Source organism: Lepisma saccharinum, chromosome 6, assembly GCF_977018435.1.
Source record: "Lepisma saccharinum chromosome 6, izLepSacc3.1, whole genome shotgun sequence".
Lineage (NCBI taxonomy): Eukaryota > Metazoa > Arthropoda > Insecta > Zygentoma > Lepismatidae > Lepisma > Lepisma saccharinum.
Window position 1 is genome coordinate 74,248,781 of NC_139234.1, and position 21,483 is coordinate 74,270,263.

The window sequence follows — 21,483 nt, forward strand, 5'->3', positions numbered from 1 at the left end:
AGACATCAAATCAAGACTTCCATCTGTAAAACATTCTTAATTGGACAATGTTTCGCTTCTTGACGGTGACCTAAATCGTCAACAGAGCTCCAGCATTTTTGTACCTGACCTTGAAAACTAAATCGTACCATCAAAACCAAATCAAATATTCATTGCGACAGAAAAGCAGTTTGCAAGCTGTCATATTTTTTAACCACGTTATTTGATTTTAAATGATTTAATATATATTCAGATTCAAGGTCTTTATATCTATTTCTGTTCTCTTTTCAGTAGCGTCGACATAAGATTCTCTCCGTTTTGTTGTGATGTAAAGGAAGAAAAAAAGAAGCCGAGTTCTTTCTTGGAGCATGACGCACAGGTGGAGAACAAAGAAGCTGTAAAAATGGCGGGAAGCCCAACGAACGACAAGGTCACGTGACCTTCCCGCGGCAGTAGCGACATCTACGACGCCCTCTGGACCAGCAATGACGTCAGGGTCTGACGCTTCTCCTGGTGCTAACGTCACTCCGGTGCCGCTGTTCCTTGTGAACCAAGGTAAGCACAAATAAAGCATGTCACGTTTTAATCTCTAATTTGTTTCCCACTTAAATAGTAACGTTATTTAGATCACTTCTCAACAAACTACACATTTTCTACTAAAAGTCCTGCTGGTTGCTTAAATGGCTGCCATACTGATTTTGACAAGATCTTGCCATTACTGGCGTACGCAGAGGGGGAGCTGTGGGGCTACAGCCCTTCCCGAAATTTTGAGAAATATAAAAATTTTCAAATGAAAATCCGTTAAGCACTCGAGAAAACAAAATATGTAAATGTTAACCTCCATATCATCTTTCGAGTACAATTTTAATAGAGTGAAAAGCTCCAAATATAAGAAATATTTTTATTGTGGATCCCGTCCCTCTAAAACGAAGCTATACACTAACCACCATCACAATTTCAGCCCATCCAGAAAAGAAAAATCCTCCGTACGCCAGTGCTTGCTAGTCTCTATACTGGGTGTCAGGAAATATTAAGCAGGACAAACGTTCAATCATATGGAAAAAAACAAAAAAAAAGGAAGATAGTTTTACACAGCACAATGACATAAGCTCACAATAGTGAAGCCGCCGTTACTGCCGACACGGGGAACGCCTTTATGGCAGTGACCCTCTGTTCCCGCGTTGACCTATGAAGGAACTTGCACTCAAGCAACCAATTAGGCCTACCTCTTGGGCTAAAAGCGGCAACATTAAAATCCCTCCTCTCCGAAGCAGCATACAGGGAAACCGTTTTTTTTGTCAAAATAAACGTTCTGCGCTGTTAACGGACACCGGTTGATACCACTCTACTATAGTGCGGTACTAAGTAACTAATGTCTACAACTAACATTTGTAGTCCAGCAACTAGGATGCGCAGTTTAATACCTACGATTTTTATAGCGGAGATCGGTATATCAGACATAATCTATACAGTATTCGGATATTGGATCCAGGCATTGCCGTCGCCAGAAATTTTTGTGTGGGGGTAGGGGGTCAGGCACTTAATCAAACTTGTATACTAGATTGATTGATTGATTGAATTGCTTTATTTTACTTCGCTTCTTGTGCCACATTTGGCTAATTTGCGAAGATGAGGATGAGTGATGATATGATGATATTGATGAATGGACACTCACAAACATCCATGCCCAGGCCAGGATTAGAACCCCTGGCGTCGTAGCGCGATGTGCTAACCACTCTGCCACGGGAGCGGCTTGTATACTAGAGATAATAACAGTAATAATTATTATTATTATCATCATGCTTATATAAATAATAGCTGTTTTCAACTCAATATAATAAACAAATTTATTGTAAATATTATTATTATTATTATATCCTTGGGCAGACTTTTCTTCTCGATCCACCATGATGATGCAAAATCACCAAAATATGCAAAAAAAATATGCTCTTATGACCTAAAATTTCACAAAATATGCACTATAATTTGGAAAATATGCTCTTATAACTGGACTGATGGGAGTAAGAACGAATCCACCTCGAAAATGACTGTATATTTCTTGAAAATGCAAAAATATGCTGAATATGACCGATAATCCATCAAAATATGCTATATCACGCAAAAATGGCCAAATATGCCAAAATATGCCCTTAAAAAGCGCCTTAATTTAATTAGTTTCTTCATAATATGAATTTCTATATGTTTGGGGAACACATCACCCTTATGAAGAGAAATTTGCTAGGTCATGAAAATACTAGTCCTAAAGATGAGTGATGAATTCATATCCAACGTAACTGTTTTTGTTCTTTTAAATTTTTCTACATTTCTTGCAGTTAGTGTACTGAAATGCATGGTTACTCTATTTTGTTGTTAACTTTAGAGAAAAGTTTTAAAAGTTGGGAGAAACTTTTATCCATATTGTTTATATTGTGTGACCTCTCGCATACAATATTAGTTCTTCTACACGTAATTTGCGAAACTGTGAAACAATCTATATTTGATTTAAATGGAAGAACATCAAAACACAAACTGATTCGTGTATTTTATCCCTTTTTCCAAAGCATTTTTACTTCGATTTCCCATTAACTGAACTTTATTTCCGTTATTAACAATAGAATTGACACACTTTCTGATAGATATTTTGTAATTTGAAATTAACGATGATAATTTCCAGGAGGGGTCGACGAATCTGTTCGATGCATGGTCGGATGTCAATCTAGTATTTTATAATTCGGATATCAGATTCAGATTCATGATCGAATAATAAATCTAGGACTTTATAATTCGGATATCAGATCCAGTGGTTCGTGATCGAATATCAAATCTAGGATTTCATAATTCGAAGATCAGATCCAGTGATTCATGATCGGATATCAAATCTAGGATTTTATAATTCGGATATCAGATCCAGTGAGTCGTGATTCGGATATCGAATCTAGGATTCATGATTGGGGGGATTCATGGTTCGGATATTGGATATAAGATCCACGATTGAGATAAGGGATTAAGAATTCGTCTATAAGTTCTAGGATTCAGATATTGCATTCAAGATTCTGATATAAAAATATAAAATTCAAGATTCAGATATGAGAATTTGGATATTGAATAAGAATGCATTTATGGGAATAAGGATTCGAGACTGATTCGGATATCGGCTCCATGATCCAGGATTTGGATGTGACCCAGAAATCGAGATCAGGATATGGGATTCATAATTTAGAGAAATCGAACATCGAGTGGATACTTCTTAGGTACAAATTGAACACATACTGAAATGTTTTAAAAGGGTTCTGAATTGCTTTTAAGGGTGTGTGCATTTCATAATTATTGTTGGAGCTTTTCTATTATTTTTAATGTATAATACATTTAAGTTTCTTTATTACTCATCACTAAGGTCAAAAATGTGTAGCAGGTTGTAAAAACTGTTTGTGAAATTACAGTTATTATCTGTAGAATATTGAATGTAAACTCTCTCTATAGTTCTGAAATTAGATAAATATTAGGCAAAAAGAATATTACTTTTTTGTATACTTGAAAGATCTGGCATAAGTATATATTAAGATTTCTTAGAAGATCAAACAAATGCTTGACATTTTAACATTACAGAGAATACTAAAGAAAAGTAATTAGATTTTAACACTTTGCCATCTAGTGATATTTTCCACATCTTAAATCGAAATAGAAGTCATTAAATTGAAGTTGTCAGACTAAAATAAGAACTCTTGTGGATCTTCAGCTAAAACACGTCTTTACAAACGCAGATCGTGAATGTTACTTACTTACTTCCTCTAGTCCCTTTCTGCCATCATAGCGTAGGGTTGGTTGCCTCGATCCATCTCCTCCATTCCTGTCTGTTTCCCATCATTCTCTTCATCATATTTATTGTCTTATTCCTTTCTCTTCCAATCTTTTCCATTCTGTCTTCAAACATTATCCTTGGTCTTCCTTTACCTCTCCTACCTTGCACCTTTACTTCTAGAATTTGCTTTACCTTTTTGTCTTCATTCATTCTGAATACATGTCCCCACCACTTTAGCTGTCTCTTTTCAATTGTTTTCTCTAGCGACTCCTGTTCCACTTCTCTTCTTATTCTTTCATTCCTCACTTTATCTCTCCTAGTCTTATTAACAGCTCTTCTCAGGTATTTCATTTCACTAGCCTGAATTTTACTCAGATGTTTATCTTGAAGTGGTAAACTTTCCATTCCATATGTTAATGTAGGGACCAATACTGATTTGTATAGCTGCATTTTTGTCTTTACTGCCACTTCTTTCTTTCCCATTATTGTTTTACTGAACTGATAATATACTGTATTTGCTTTTCTTTTCCTATTTAGGATTTCTTCATCACACCTACCATCACTTGTTATGATGGTTCCTAAATATTCATATTCATCTACTTCTTCCAAGTTCTCGTTTCCATATCTAATTGCTATTTCATGATCTTTTTCTCCTTTTGCCACCTGCATAACTTTACTTTTCTTAATATTAATCTTCATCCCTTTTCTCGCAAGTTCTTCTCCCCATTCTATTACGCTCCTCTGTAAATTCTCTTCACTACAAGCAATTAAGACTATATCATCAGCATATAGCAGTACTTGCAGTTGTACTACTCTCATATTCCAATATCCTATTTGTACAGTCCCATCTATTAAAAATAATGTTTAAAACACTGTTAGTTAGTAACTTTATATTAAGCAATCATGCTGGCACTCATGCGAAATATATATTAACTAGAGCTGCGTTACGGAGCGTAAATGTGACAAATAAAAATATACTGTATCCAGATTGTGCTATAATAGGACTTTTCTTGCAACTCAGTGATAAATTCTACCACTTTTTAAAGTAATCTACCGACGTATTTTGAGCACATCACTAACTAGTAAACGTGGACAAATATGGTGCCTCTAGGCATCTCGTCCTTCGCGGTGGAATGGTTAGCACACCTACGATGACAGAGGTTCCAGGTTCGAATCCCGGCTATATATATATATATATATATATATATATATATATATATATATATGTGTGTGTGTGTGTGTGTGTGTGTGTGTGTGTGTGTGTGTGTGTGTGTGTGTGTATGTATGTATGTATGTATATCTGTGCCCGTTCCAGAAAGAATTCTAGATCCGCCTATGATAAGGCAAACCACCAAGACGAGGCCGAGATGGCCATTTGCAAGTGGAAACGAAAATCAAACCAGACCCTTAGATACTTGCCGAGAAGAAGCCGAGATAGTTGTAAATAAAAACGAGACTCACTGCTCGAGGCTCTAGGCATCTCATTCGAGACTTCGGTATAATTACCGAAGTCTCGAATCATATATATACCTGATTGTTTTTATATGCCATATATTTTGATTATCGGAATTACAAAGTTAATCCAATAGCCGAAATTCTGAACTTGTGCAACGTGGCTGCAAATATTCAGGATAATAATATTATGTTTTTCGAAGGTTCACAGCATCGAAACGAGGCCTCAAACAGAACAACAAGCGTTATGAAAAAAAGTTGTTTGGCTCACTTTGAAAATACAGGGTGCATAGGCTATTTGAGGACATTTACGTAAATTTTGAAAAATAACCATATCTCGTCCAAAATCAAATATATTTTCATGAAAATTGGTACACATGATAAACAAAAGTTTCTGAATAGGTTTATTCTATAAAATCGCTTTCAGCCTCAATAACTTTCTCGAGACGGGAGCGAAAGCGTTGACAGGCCTGAGACAAGTGGTCTTTGTTCCGACATCACCTTGACAATGGCTGCCTTCAATGATTCTTTGGTGTTGTGTGGTTGTTTATTAGTATCTCTTTCAACAACGTTCCACACATAATAGTCCAAGGGATTAAGATCTGGAGAGTTAGGGGGCCACAAGTTGGGTGTGACATGGTCATGGAGATTGTCTGACATCCATTCTTGGGTAATGTGAGCCTTATGAGAAGGAGCAGAGTCCTGTTGAAATACGTACGGCCTGCCATTGCGTACACTGTCTATCCAGGGCTTAACAACACTCTGCAGAACCTCGATGTAGGCTTTAGCATTAACTCGAATACCCTGTGGAAAGAAGTGGGGTGGCATGACGTGTCCTTCGTTACTCACAACTCCTAAAAACCATCACAATTGCTAGTAGATGGTATCCCCGCCAAGGCCTGCCCTCGGGCGTTTAATATTCGCAATTAATTTGTATGTACTTAGAACTAATTTGCACGGGTTTTAATTAATTTGCGCGTACTTAGAATTCATTTGCATGTACTTAGAATACTTTACATTTATGTATTTGCATGTTTATAACTTTTTATGAATATATAATTATTTATTTTATGAAAAATATGTATATAGAAGGTAATTAGAGGTACTAAACGCTATGCATATGTTTTTATATTCATTACTGCAAAGTATGTAATGTATGAAATGATAATAATTAATGTTTATAATATTGAAAATAAGAGTTTATGGTTTATGAACCGCTATGAATGGTGGTAATGGGTGTAGGTACAGGTCCAATTACGATTTAGGACGGTCCCGGTACTCGAACCCGTGATATGTAATATTATTAATTAGTACTATGTAATAATGTATGTTATTATGTTATGAAAGACGATGGTACGAGATGCCAGAGAGGAGTCTGTGAACTCCGCGCAGGTAGAGGAGAAAGGAATTTGGGGAGTGTGCGTTCAAGGTCAAATGACGTCAGAACGTTAGAACAAAGAAAGATTCTGATTCACCAATCAGAGAACGCGTCGGTAGGTTTTCAGAACCGGTTTTTTCAAGGTTAACTAGAACGCAATAACAGGGGAAAGCTATGCAATACTGTAGGGAAGGGGAGGGATTGATCCAGACAACAAAGGATGTCTGGAATGCGCAGCAAGGGTCAAATCTCTGAAGCTATGCGTCGCTTGTAGAACTGTTTTCCGCCGCCAATTAATATTCCGCTCAGGGTTGCCCCAACGCACAGGCCGCTTTAGCGCAGGTTTTTTTTATCTGTACTATGAAGAAGGGAGAGCTATCAGGGACGGGGCCTACAGTTTTCACCATTTGCTTTTATCAAGGGGTAACGAACCTAGGACCCTTTGATTATTGATTTAGGTAGTAAATGTATGTTACTGTGTGCTATTTAACTTAATTTTGAGTTTATTTTTTACCAAACTTTGACTTTATGTCAAACATTTTCACAGCTTATCCTTATTTTTACAAAATAACACTATTTATACTATTCAGGCAACATTTTTTATTAAATCTTGGACTCACAAAGACAATTTTTCAACTTTTAACTTATTATTTTACAATTTTATGTTAATTTTTTACCAAAATAACACTATTTATACATTTTTTATTAAATTTTGGACTCACAAAGATATTTTTACAACTTTTTAACTTATTATTTTACAATTTTATACCTATTTTTAACCTAAATAACACTATTTGTACTATTCAGGCAACATTTTTTATTAAATTTTGGACTCGCAAAGATATTTTTTCAACTTTTAATTTATTATTTTACAATTTTATGTTAATTTTTTACCAAAATAACACTATTTATACAACATTTTTTATTAAATTTTGGACTCACAAAGATATTTTTACAACTTTTTAACTTATTATTTTACAATTTTATACCTATTTTTAACCTAAATAACACTATTTGTACTATTCAGGCAACAATTTTTATTAAATTTTGGACTCACAAAGACATTTTTTCAACTTTTAACTTATTATTTTACAATTTGATATTAATTTTTTACAAAAATAACACTATTTGTACTATTCAGGAAAGACTTTTAGTTACATTTTCGACACACAAAGTGTGTGTTCTCAACTTACATCTGTTTATTTCACAAGTCTAGGGTTATTATTACCAAAATAACACAATTCAATCTGTTCAGGAAAGACTTCTAGTTACATTTTCGACACACAAAGTGTTTGTTCTCAACTTCTATTTGTTTATTTCACAAGTTTAGGCTTATTATTACTCAAATAACACAATTTCATCTATTCAGGATATTTTGTATTTACAAAGAGATTTTTTCAACTTTTAATTTATTATTTACAAGTTTATGCCTATTTTTTTACTCAAATAACACAATTCTATTTGTTTAGGAAAGACTTTTAGTTATATTTTCGACACACAAAGTGTGAGTTTTCATTTTTTATCTGTTTATTTTACAAGTTTAGAATAATATTTACTCAAATAACACGACTTGAACGTGTTGTTTATTACATTTTGGACACACACACACACACACACATACACACACAGATATATTTTCCAAGTTTACAGGATTATTCTCTAGTTTACTCAAATAACACAATTCTATCTGTTCAGGAAAGACTTTTAGTTACATTTTCGACACACAAAGTGTGTGTTCTCAACTTGTATCTGTTTATTTTACAAGTTTAGGCTTAATATTACTCAAATAACACAATTTAATCCACTCAGGTAGGATTTGTTATTATATTTTGGATGCACAAAGAGATGTTTTCAACTTTTTTACTGATTTTTTGCAGGGTATGTATTAATTTTTATTTATTTTGTTTTGTATCATATATACATTTACAAATTTTTAACTTAGAGTTTAGTATTTATTTAAATCTTTTCAAAAACACTAAAGGAAAAGTACTTTTAGCTAAAATGTAAGCCACAGAATATATTATTATTATTATTATTAGGGTTTACTGATTTCCAATATGCTATTTTTGGTTCTGTATTTCTATATGTATTTATTTAGGTCAGGTTACGCCTGCTACGTAGGAAAGTTTGTTTATTTTAGAGTTTGCTGAGTATTTTGTTACTTTTATACTAGGTAAAGTTTTCTAAATATATCAGGTAGGGCTCCATCCATATACTTTTGTTTTTGCTGTTTGGAGATGTGATCAGCATCACTCTCCATCTGCTTTTTATTTTATGTGCCCTAATATTATTTTGAGGCTTAGTGAATTCTAGAGCCTATTTATGCAGGAGAGAGGGCTTGAAAATTCTGATCTCAGATAACCCACAACTTTTTGTCAGAGTTTTTTAAAGGATATTTTATATTTATTATGTGCCACTAGAATATCAAAGCTTGCTTAATTTTTATGTCTGTAACGCTGTTATTGTATTTCTAGCTAAGGCTTACTGGATAAGGTACACGAAATGTTTATCATTTCGACTATTTATTTTTATACGAGGCCAAATGTTTAGTGTAACGAAAATTATTGTGTGTCTATAAAGACTGAAATTCCTTTACCGATGGGTCCATAACTGGACGCTTACCAACATTGTTCCTTTTTTTTTTTTTAAAAAAAATATAACCATTTATCAATATATTGACAATTCACAGGACAAGACGAAGTTCACAGACGACTGACTATATGGACCATAGGTCCACTTGCTAAACTTTTTTCTATGCTAGAAGAATAATTTAGCCTTATAGCCTTTTTCAAGGTATTTTTGAAGTATTACTGGTTTTTGGGTGCATCAACATTTGGGTTATTTCCATTTGGTTTATTATACGAGGCTACAATCACTATCTGAACACTGAAATTCTCTGATTGAAACTAAAAGCTTAGGCTGTAACTAGAGACTTAGTATGTATATCGACAATTTATAGGACAACACGAACTTTACAAAGGATTATAGGTGACGTAGGCCCACACGCCAGAGCTTGGTTAATCTGCAAGAAGCATTTACAGCTAATATTACGAGGAAATGAGGTTGATTTTTTACTGTTTCACAAGAATGCTACCTTTTATACACCCAATATTTGCTTTTTCAAGTAACTACATGTACCAGAAGCACTTACAGGTCAACTCTAACTAGACTTCGACTTATTCTATATCAGGTGCTAAATTTATAAAGAACTATGATTGTGTATATTTCTGAGGAAGTACGCAAAAGCAGATTACCCGATTAAAGTATCTGAAAAACAGATTTTTCTATGCAAGTATATTTTTATTGACTGGATTATTTAACAGATCAAACAGGAAGACTGCAAAATTCAATAAATGTAGTTCTATAGTATAGGTGGTTTCAGAGATATAAAAAAAATATAAGATTTCGCTTTTTTTTGCTTCTGACGCTAATCGCGACGCTAAGGGTAAATGGCGAGGAAATGTAATGGAGGAGAAACAGTCCCAAAAGTTATGGGCTGCATGTAAGTTAATACCACAGAGATATTACAGTAGGTGTAGGTTCTACCACCAGAACTTTTCTATTATAATAATACTGGTTATGCTGTACTGTTAGTAAAGATGCTGATATTTGAGAAACTTAAAAGCTTATTTGCAAAATTTTAAGATAAATAATAATCTGTTAGACTTTAAACATATTTTATATCCATTCTGCACAAGATCCGATGACAAAATTTAAAAATTGTAATCGCCCAGACAGGGACTCGAAACCTGGACAGATAGGTTAAAAGCCTAACGCTATACCAACTAAGCTATCTGGGCACAAGGTATTCTTTTCTTGAAAAGTTAGTTATGTTAAGAAATATATTGAAACACTTGAGAACACTGTTGGTCTGGTTCGACAGAGAAGGAGACGACATTTCCAAATTTTTACAGACTGGGTGTATTTTTCCACTATAGAGGCCTTCACTATATGTAATTCGAAACGCTAAAGTTCAGCTAGCTTCCAAAATTGAGGTAAAGATTGTGTTTGTCGAGATTAACAAGTTACAATTATATCCAGTTACGGACAAATAAAGCTAAAACTCTCATATTTACTGTACTAGCCAAGTTTTAGTAACATTTTCTTCACTTTAGTACAAATACCAAAGGAATAGGTATATTTTATTTATAATTTGACAAAATGTACTAGTATTTAATTCACAAAGTTAGGTAAAAAACAGTATTTTTTAAAAATATTGTTACTGTCTTCAAATTTTATGTTATTTAGCCACTAACAACTGGTTTACACTGTTAGGCATCCTTTAAATAGGAAAAGAAGGAATTATTTGTTTAGTATTTTTATATTTATTTAAGAAAACAATTCTACAGTTTAACTTAATTTTAACAAATTGTTACTAATTTATATATCAAAGTTATGTTATTTAGAGTGTATGAAGGCGTATAAAGTTAATATTTGTACTTATCAGTTCAACTAACAATTATATTTTACACACAAAAGATAATGTTTACAGTTAAATTACTTGAATCAGAGAATAATATTTTACAGTAATTGATTCATTCAGCTCTAGTCAGTACTTTCATGCATCAGAAAGTTTTCTTAATTTTCTATTACGCATGCTATTTTGGGCTATTCTTAAAATGTATTTCTAGGGCAAACTGGTTTAATTTTCTGCTTATAATGCAAAGTTGACAGTTTTCGCACAATGCATTGTACATTTGTTATATTCTCTACTTACAATCCAAATATTATGCTTATTTAATGTATAACTAACTAACTCTCTAGCCTTCTTAAACCCGAATGTTCATGGCTGCAGCAACACATGCTTTTCATCTGTCCCTGTCCTGAGCAAGATCTATATACTCCTTTCCTTCCCTACCAATTTCCTTTAGGTCCATCTCTACATTATCCCTTCATCTTTGTTTTGGTCTTCCTATTGGTCTTTTACCATCAGGTTTCCCAACAAGAATCCTGTATACTCTTCTTTCCTCTCCCATTCGTACCACATGATCTACACACCTAAGTCTTCTTGATTTAATCATTCTAATACTATCTGGACATGAATACAAATTATGTACTTCTAAATTATGTAACCTTCTCCACTCATCTGTCTCCTCATCTGTTTTAGGCCCAAGTATTTTCCTAAGGATTTTATTTTCAAATATTCTCAATTTATGTTCCTTTTTCAATGTAAGGGACCAAGTTTATTTACTGTATTTAACTTTTATTTTTGTAATTAACAAAAATTAAAAGCTTATACTGTAGTTATTATATCTTTTTCTATCAGCTTATTTTGAAATCAATATTATTAGATATAGTCTTTGATTTATAACTATATTGCTTTTTTTTATCAATTTATCTAAGAGTACACACAGACAAACACATCTGTTCACACTTTTATGTACATAGATATGCCTTTTTTTTCAATATTTTAGTATGAAGATTGCACTTTAGCTATTTAAGCAAGTGTAGGAAAGGTAGGATTTCTGAGAATTTCTTGCAGGATTTTGTTGTCCAAGTATAGATGAGAACTGAGCTGGGAGACTGTTTTGAACCTTTTCATGAGAGTTTGCATGTGAACTGTATGCAAATTGAGCACTATTGACTTGTGCATGCTTCTAAGTTTTGATGTTATTTTACATCAACCCTGTGAGACTGTAGAGAGTTTTCCCTTTTCAAGTAGTTTTTACTGATTGTATTTGTATATGTTTTGGGGAGTTAGCAGTTTTATGTTATGAGGCAGTTTATTGTAGAATATTTTTACCTGATGGTATGATATATTGAGTGTCTGCTGTTTTACTTGTAATTATTTTTCTTTTTGTGTTGTGTATTTGACTATATTTTGTCCAAGTTCGTAGTATTTAGAATAATTGTTATTGACTTGTAGGGAGTAATAATCCTTTGCAAGATGCCCTATACTTTAGTCTGAACATTATTCTTAGTGTTCACTTTTGAAGCCTTAGTATTCTGGTAGTATTATTAATGTAGAGGTAAATTAGGCTAAAATGTAGGCATTTTTCTGATAAATTATACTCACTTAGTTGTTTCAGCAGGTAGAAGTTGCATGATGGTTTACTGCTGATGATGTTAATTTGCTCTTCTTATGTACTACGTATGATGTAGCTTACTTGAGTAATTGGAATTTTGTACTGAAAAAAGGATTGCTTGTCTATTTTATTTCTATGTTGTTAAGTTTGTCCATAAGCAAGCCATGTTTTTACTCTATCCTATGCCTTGGAAGAATCTAGATATATTGTGTTTGCAGTTTTATGTTTCTCTAAGGTTTCAGCTATGTAGTTTTTTAAGCTGTGCTATGGGTGTGACTATTGATTTCTCTTTCTGGATGCCATGTTGGTTTCTGTGTATTCCTCTTGCTGCTTGAATTTGACTTAGGTTGTTTGCTTTTTTTCTTAGATCTTTATTTGTTTAATTGTTCAGTATTTTTTATTTTTTAATATTCTTTTACATAAAAAAATCAAAGTACATTGTTAAAGTCAAAGTGTGTTAAAATTCAATTTTTCAAAGTTAAAGTTTTAAAAATACAATTTTCTAAAATTAAAAGTTATAATAGTATATTTTTGTTAGTAGAAGTTTTTACACTAGGGCAAATTATTTTGTTGTTAATGTAAAATTTGTTAGTTAATGTAAAATTAAAGTAATTAAAAATCAATTTTTCAAAGTTAAAGTTTTAAAAATACAATTTTCTAAAATTAAAAGTTATAATAGTACATTTTTGTTAGTAGAAGTTTTTATACTAGAGTAAATTCTTTTGTTGTTAAAGAAAAATGTGTTAGTTAATGTAAAATTAAAGTAATTAAAATTCAAAAAAAGTAAACCATCATGCAACTTCTACCTGCTGAAACAACTAAGTGAGTATAATTTATCAGAAAAATGCCTACATTTTAGCCTAATTTACCTCTACATTAATAATACTACCAGAATACTAAGGCTTCAAAAGTGAACACTAAGAATAATGTTCAGACTAAAGTATAGGGCATCTTGCAAAGGATTATTACTCCCTACAAGTCAATAACAATTATTCTAAATACTACGAACTTGGACAAAATATAGTCAAATACACAACACAAAAAGAAAAATAATTACAAGTAAAACAGCAGACACTCAATATATCATACCATCAGGTAAAATATTCTACAATAAACTGCCTCATAACATAAAACTGCTAACTCCCCAAAACATATACAAATACAATCAGTAAAAACTACTTGAAAAGGGAAAACTCTCTACAGTCTCACAGGGTTGATGTAAAATAACATCAAAACTTAGAAGCATGCACAAGTCAATAGTGCTCAATTTGCATACAGTTCACATGCAAACTCTCATGAAAAGGTTCAAAACAGTCTCCCAGCTCAGTTCTCATCTATACTTGGACAACAAAATCCTGCAAGAAATTCTCAGAAATCCTACCTTTCCTACACTTGCTTAAATAGCTAAAGTGCAATCTTCATACTAAAATATTGAAAAAAAAAGGCATATCTATGTACATAAAAGTGTGAACAGATGTGTTTGTCTGTGTGTACTCTTAGATAAATTGATAAAAAAAGCAATATAGTTATAAATCAAAGACTATATCTAATAATATTGATTTCAAAATAAGCTGATAGAAAAAGATATAATAACTACAGTATAAGCTTTTAATTTTTGTTAATTACAAAAATAAAAGTTAAATACAGTAAATAAACTTGGTCCCTTACATTGAAAAAGGAACATAAATTGAGAATATTTGAAAATAAAATCCTTAGGAAAATACTTGGGCCTAAAACAGATGAGGAGACAGATGAGTGGAGAAGGTTACATAATTTAGAAGTACATAATTTGTATTCATGTCCAGATAGTATTAGAATGATTAAATCAAGAAGACTTAGGTGTGTAGATCATGTGGTACGAATGGGAGAGGAAAGAAGAGTATACAGGATTCTTGTTGGGAAACCTGATGGTAAAAGACCAATAGGAAGACCAAAACAAAGATGGAGGGATAATGTAGAGATGGACCTAAAGGAAATTGGTAGGGAAGGAAAGGAGTATATAGATCTTGCTCAGGACAGGGACAGATGAAAAGCATGTGTTGCTGCAGCCATGAACATTCGGGTTTAAGAAGGCTAGAGAGTTAGTTAGTTATACATTAAATAAGCATAATATTTGGATTGTAAGTAGAGAATATAACAAATGTACAATGCATTGTGCGAAAACTGTCAACTTTGCATTATAAGCAGAAAATTAAACCAGTTTGCCCTAGAAATACATTTTAAGAATAGCCCAAAATAGCATGCGTAATAGAAAATTAAGAAAACTTTCTGATGCATGAAAGTACTGACTAGAGCTGAATGAATCAATTACTGTAAAATATTATTCTCTGATTCAAGTAATTTAACTGTAAACATTATCTTTTGTGTGTAAAATATAATTGTTAGTTGAACTGATAAGTACAAATATTAACTTTATACGCCTTCATACACTCTAAATAACATAACTTTGATATATAAATTAGTAACAATTTGTTAAAATTAAGTTAAACTGTAGAATTGTTTTCTTAAATAAATATAAAAATACTAAACAAATAATTCCTTCTTTTCCTATTTAAAGGATGCCTAACAGTGTAAACCAGTTGTTAGTGGCTAAATAACATAAAATTTGAAGACAGTAACAATATTTTTAAAAAATACTGTTTTTTACCTAACTTTGTGAATTAAATACTAGTACATTTTGTCAAATTATAAATAAAATATACCTATTCCTTTGGTATTTGTACTAAAGTGAAGAAAATGTTACTAAAACTTGGCTAGTACAGTAAATATGAGAGTTTTAGCTTTATTTGTCCGTAACTGGATATAATTGTAACTTGTTAATCTCGACAAACACAATCTTTACCTCAATTTTGGAAGCTAGCTGAACTTTAGCGTTTCGAATTACATATAGTGAAGGCCTCTATAGTGGAAAAATACACCCAGTCTGTAAAAATTTGGAAATGTCGTCTCCTTCTCTGTCGAACCAGACCAACAGTGTTCTCAAGTGTTTCAATATATTTCTTAACATAACTAACTTTTCAAGAAAAGAATACCTTGTGCCCAGATAGCTTAGTTGGTATAGCGTTAGGCTTTTAACCTATCTGTCCAGGTTTCGAGTCCCTGTCTGGGCGATTACAATTTTTAAATTTTGTCATCGGATCTTGTGCAGAATGGATATAAAATATGTTTAAAGTCTAACAGATTATTATTTATCTTAAAATTTTGCAAATAAGCTTTTAAGTTTCTCAAATATCAGCATCTTTACTAACAGTACAGCATAACCAGTATTATTATAATAGAAAAGTTCTGGTGGTAGAACCTACACCTACTGTAATATCTCTGTGGTATTAACTTACATGCAGCCCATAACTTTTGGGACTGTTTCTCCTCCATTACATTTCCTCGCCATTTACCCTTAGCGTCGCGATTAGCGTCAGAAGCAAAAAAAAGCGAAATCTTATATTTTTTTTATATCTCTGAAACCACCTATACTATAGAACTACATTTATTGAATTTTGCAGTCTTCCTGTTTGATCTGTTAAATAATCCAGTCAATAAAAATATACTTGCATAGAAAAATCTGTTTTTCAGATACTTTAATCGGGTAATCTGCTTTTGCGTACTTCCTCAGAAATATACACAATCATAGTTCTTTATAAATTTAGCACCTGATATAGAATAAGTCGAAGTCTAGTTAGAGTTGACCTGTAAGTGCTTCTGGTACATGTAGTTACTTGAAAAAGCAAATATTGGGTGTATAAAAGGTAGCATTCTTGTGAAACAGTAAAAAATCAACCTCATTTCCTCGTAATATTAGCTGTAAATGCTTCTTGCAGATTAACCAAGCTCTGGCGTGTGGGCCTACGTCACCTATAATCCTTTGTAAAGTTCGTGTTGTCCTATAAATTGTCGATATACATACTAAGTCTCAAGTTACAGCCTAAGCTTTTAGTTTCAATCAGAGAATTTCAGTGTTCAGATAGTGATTGTAGCCTCGTATAATAAACCAAATGGAAATAACCCAAATGTTGATGCACCCAAAAACCAGTAATACTTCAAAAATACCTTGAAAAAGGCTATAAGGCTAAAATATTCTTCTAGCATAGAAAAAAGTTTAGCAAGTGGACCTATGGTCCATATAGTCAGTCGTCTGTGAACTTCGTCTTGTCCTGTGAATTGTCAATATATTGATAAATGGTTATATATTTTTTTTTTAAAAAAAAAGGAACAATGTTGGTAAGCGTCCAGTTATGGACCCATCGGTAAAGGAATTTCAGTCTTTATAGACACACAATAATTTTCGTTACACTAAACATTTGGCCTCGTATAAAAATAAATAGTCGAAATGATAAACATTTCGTGTACCTTATCCAGTAAGCCTTAGCTAGAAATACAATAACAGCGTTACAGACATAAAAATTAAGCAAGCTTTGATATTCTAGTGGCACATAATAAATATAAAATATCCTTTAAAAAACTCTGACAAAAAGTTGTGGGTTATCTGAGATCAGAATTTTCAAGCCCTCTCTCCTGCATAAATAGGCTCTAGAATTCACTAAGCCTCAAAATAATATTAGGGCACATAAAATAAAAAGCAGATGGAGAGTGATGCTGATCACATCTCCAAACAGCAAAAACAAAAGTATATGGATGGAGCCCTACCTGATATATTTAGAAAACTTTACCTAGTATAAAAGTAACAAAATACTCAGCAAACTCTAAAATAAACAAACTTTCCTACGTAGCAGGCGTAACCTGACCTAAATAAATACATATAGAAATACAGAACCAAAAATAGCATATTGGAAATCAGTAAACCCTAATAATAATAATAATAATATATTCTGTGGCTTACATTTTAGCTAAAAGTACTTTTCCTTTAGTGTTTTTGAAAAGATTTAAATAAATACTAAACTCTAAGTTAAAAATTTGTAAATGTATATATGATACAAAACAAAATAAATAAAAATTAATACATACCCTGCAAAAAATCAGTAAAAAAGTTGAAAACATCTCTTTGTGCATCCAAAATATAATAACAAATCCTACCTGAGTGGATTAAATTGTGTTATTTGAGTAATATTAAGCCTAAACTTGTAAAATAAACAGATACAAGTTGAGAACACACACTTTGTGTGTCGAAAATGTAACTAAAAGTCTTTCCTGAACAGATAGAATTGTGTTATTTGAGTAAACTAGAGAATAATCCTGTAAACTTGGAAAATATATCTGTGTGTGTATGTGTGTGTGTGTGTGTGTGTCCAAAATGTAATAAACAACACGTTCAAGTCGTGTTATTTGAGTAAATATTATTCTAAACTTGTAAAATAAACAGATAAAAAATGAAAACTCACACTTTGTGTGTCGAAAATATAACTAAAAGTCTTTCCTAAACAAATAGAATTGTGTTATTTGAGTAAAAAAATAGGCATAAACTTGTAAATAATAAATTAAAAGTTGAAAAAATCTCTTTGTAAATACAAAATATCCTGAATAGATGAAATTGTGTTATTTGAGTAATAATAAGCCTAAACTTGTGAAATAAACAAATAGAAGTTGAGAACAAACACTTTGTGTGTCGAAAATGTAACTAAAAGTCTTTCCTGAATAGTACAAATAGTGTTATTTTTGTAAAAAATTAATATCAAATTGTAAAATAATAAGTTAAAAGTTGAAAAAATGTCTTTGTGAGTCCAAAATTTAATAAAAATTGTTGCCTGAATAGTACAAATAGTGTTATTTAGGTTAAAAATAGGTATAAAATTGTAAAATAATAAGTTAAAAAGTTGTAAAAATATCTTTGTGAGTCCAAAATTTAATAAAAAATGTTGTATAAATAGTGTTATTTTGGTAAAAAATTAACATAAAATTGTAAAATAATAAATTAAAAGTTGAAAAAATGTCTTTGCGAGTCCAAAATTTAATAAAAAATGTTGCCTGAATAGTACAAATAGTGTTATTTAGGTTAAAAATAGGTATAAAATTGTAAAATAATAAGTTAAAAAGTTGTAAAAATATCTTTGTGAGTCCAAAATTTAATAAAAAATGTATAAATAGTGTTATTTTGGTAAAAAATTAACATAAAATTGTAAAATAATAAGTTAAAAGTTGAAAAATTGTCTTTGTGAGTCCAAGATTTAATAAAAAATGTTGCCTGAATAGTATAAATAGTGTTATTTTGTAAAAATAAGGATAAGCTGTGAAAATGTTTGACATAAAGTCAAAGTTTGGTAAAAAATAAACTCAAAATTAAGTTAAATAGCACACAGTAACATACATTTACTACCTAAATCAATAATCAAAGGGTCCTAGGTTCGTTACCCCGTGATAAAAGCAAATGGTGAAAACTGTAGGCCCCGTCCCTGATAGCTCTCCCTTCTTCATAGTACAGATAAAAAAAACCTGCGCTAAAGCGGCCTGTGCGTTGGGGCAACCCTGAGCGGAATATTAATTGGCGGCGGAAAACAGTTCTACAAGCGACGCATAGCTTCAGAGATTTGACCCTTGCTGCGCATTCCAGACATCCTTTGTTGTCTGGATCAATCCCTCCCCTGCCCTACAGTATTGCATAGCTTTCCCCTGTTATTGCGTTCTAGTTAACCTTGAAAAAACCGGTTCTGAAAACCTACCGACGCGTTCTCTGATTGGTGAATCAGAATCTTTCTTTGTTCTAACGTTCTGACGTCATTTGACCTTGAACGCACACTCCCCAAATTCCTTTCTCCTCTACCTGCGCGGAGTTCACAGACTCCTCTCTGGCATCTCGTACCATCGTCTTTCATAACATAATAACATACATTATTACATAGTACTAATTAATAATATTACATATCACGGGTTCGAGTACCGGGACCGTCCTAAATCGTAATTGGACCTGTACCTACACCCATTACCACCATTCATAGCGGTTCATAAACCATAAACTCTTATTTTCAATATTATAAACATTAATTATTATCATTTCATACATTACATACTTTGCAGTAATGAATATAAAAACATATGCATAGCGTTTAGTACCTCTAATTACCTTCTATATACATATTTTTCATAAAATAAATAATTATATATTCATAAAAAGTTATAAACATGCAAATACATAAATGTAAAGTATTCTAAGTACATGCAAATGAATTCTAAGTACGCGCAAATTAATTAAAACCCGTGCAAATTAGTTCTAAGTACATACAAATTAATTGCGAATATTAAACGCCCGAGGGAAGGCCTTGGCGGGGATACCATCTACTATTGCTGGACACGTGGTATGCATAAGTCTGGGAACTTCAGAAGGATCCTTACATAACCATCTGTCATTTTGGCGATTGACCCTTTGGTCTTGACCAAAGTTTTTCTCATCAGAGAAAAACCACAGCATGCCATATTCCTCAGGGTTTTTGACTTTGTTGAGTAACCGTTTTGCACGGATCAGACGATTCTCTTTTGTTTTTGCAGACATGAATTGACCTTTTCTCATCGCATACGACTTGTATCGAATGTCTTCATGAACCAATGTTCGAATTGTGCCCTCTGACACCTTGAGTTCCTTTGCAATGGCCCTCGTGGACTTTCCGGGGGTATCATTGATAATTTCGTGATCCTCTCGGACAAATTCTGGTGTCCTGATAATGTCAGAACATCGAGAATGTCTTTTTCGCTTCGAAACTCTTGAAACATTCCAACTGAAGGCTTCCAACTCTCTCCGAACTTTATGGACAAATGATCTGGCAACATTTAGGAACCTAGAAATTTCAAAGTCGTTGTATTTTGAATGTAAGGCCACAATCACAGCGCTTCTTTTCATTTCTTGAGTTAATATAGGCTCAGTCATCGTATACTGTATCTGCAACAAAAATTGCATTGAAAATGTGCTGTCCTCAAATAGCCTATGCACCCTGTATGTAAACTGATACGCTATGCACGTTTTAATACCCTGTATTAGGAAAGGAGCCAACAGTCAAGAAGCAGAACTTATTGCATAAGTCGTCAAAATTAATATTAATAACTTATACTGTCCAAAACACAAGTTCTTATTGTGAATGACGACATTTGATACAAATTTTATAGAATTATGATGATATTATTTCACAATTGAAAAGATAAATCATCAAACATGACATTGTTGATCGTTTTCTCTTACAGACTATACTGACTTTGTTGCCTTGTTCAGCGTAGCGTGAAAACTTTTAAGTTATTCGTCTGAACCAGACTTTTCTATTTCTTAATCCCAGCCAGACAAGGCTTTAGCTATAGCTCAACATTGGCAGAACTTGTAGAATAGACGGAAGATTATATTTCCCAATTCCCTTCACGTAAAATTCTTCCTTTATGCAGCTCGTTTCCTTTCACTTGTCACCTCGTTTTTGCGTGTTCTGTCACCCCCTCCCCCACCCACTCCTGCTGCATCCACATTCCAAACCCTTCAGCTGTGAAGATTTCTTTAGAAGAGGAATCCATATTGTCGCCAACAACGGCTGACGCTTGGGGGGCAAAGAAATGTTACACTTCCATCCCCCCTTTTTCTTGCTGAATCTTCTCGGATTTTTAAAGAAACAGTGACAAGGACATCAATTCGTTTGCTTGTCACCACTTTGTAACATCTTAAGATTCCCACGTGGCGCAATGGCAAGCCGACCTCCGTTGGGGGTGATTAGCACAACGCGCTAAGATGCCAGGGGTCGCGAGTTTGAATCCCGGGTAAGACATTGATGTTTGTGTTTGTCTGTGCTAAAGTCATGAATGAAAAAGTAAAGAACTTGAGTTAAACTGATTAGATGTGGAGGTGGCGTCTTTCTCTTGTCCCCGGTGGAACATTTTTCGATATTTATTTAGAATCGTAGGCGGATTGAGAAGAGAGGCAAGTTTTGATCAGT

General features: G+C 32.8%; 2 protein-coding genes across 2 annotated transcripts in view; one reads left to right on the top strand and one right to left on the bottom strand.

Annotated features, from left to right (window-relative positions):
* The first annotated feature begins 277 nt into the window (after positions 1-277).
* Positions 278-21,483, top strand: part of LOC145989454 (uncharacterized) — a 245,356-nt gene continuing 224,150 nt past the window's right edge. Inside the window, exon 1 of the mRNA XM_083124799.1 lies at positions 278-534. Coding sequence (XP_082980925.1) covers positions 465-534 — 70 coding nt within the window. The 5' untranslated portion in view covers positions 278-464. The remainder of the gene's footprint in view (positions 535-21,483) is intronic.
* Positions 5,660-20,441, bottom strand: LOC145988945 (uncharacterized). The gene is made up of 2 exons (XM_083124249.1): positions 19,853-20,441; positions 5,660-6,084 (listed from the first exon to the last, which is right to left on the bottom strand). Exons 1-2 carry the CDS (start codon positions 20,439-20,441, stop codon positions 5,660-5,662), a joined length of 1,014 nt encoding a protein of 337 aa, XP_082980375.1.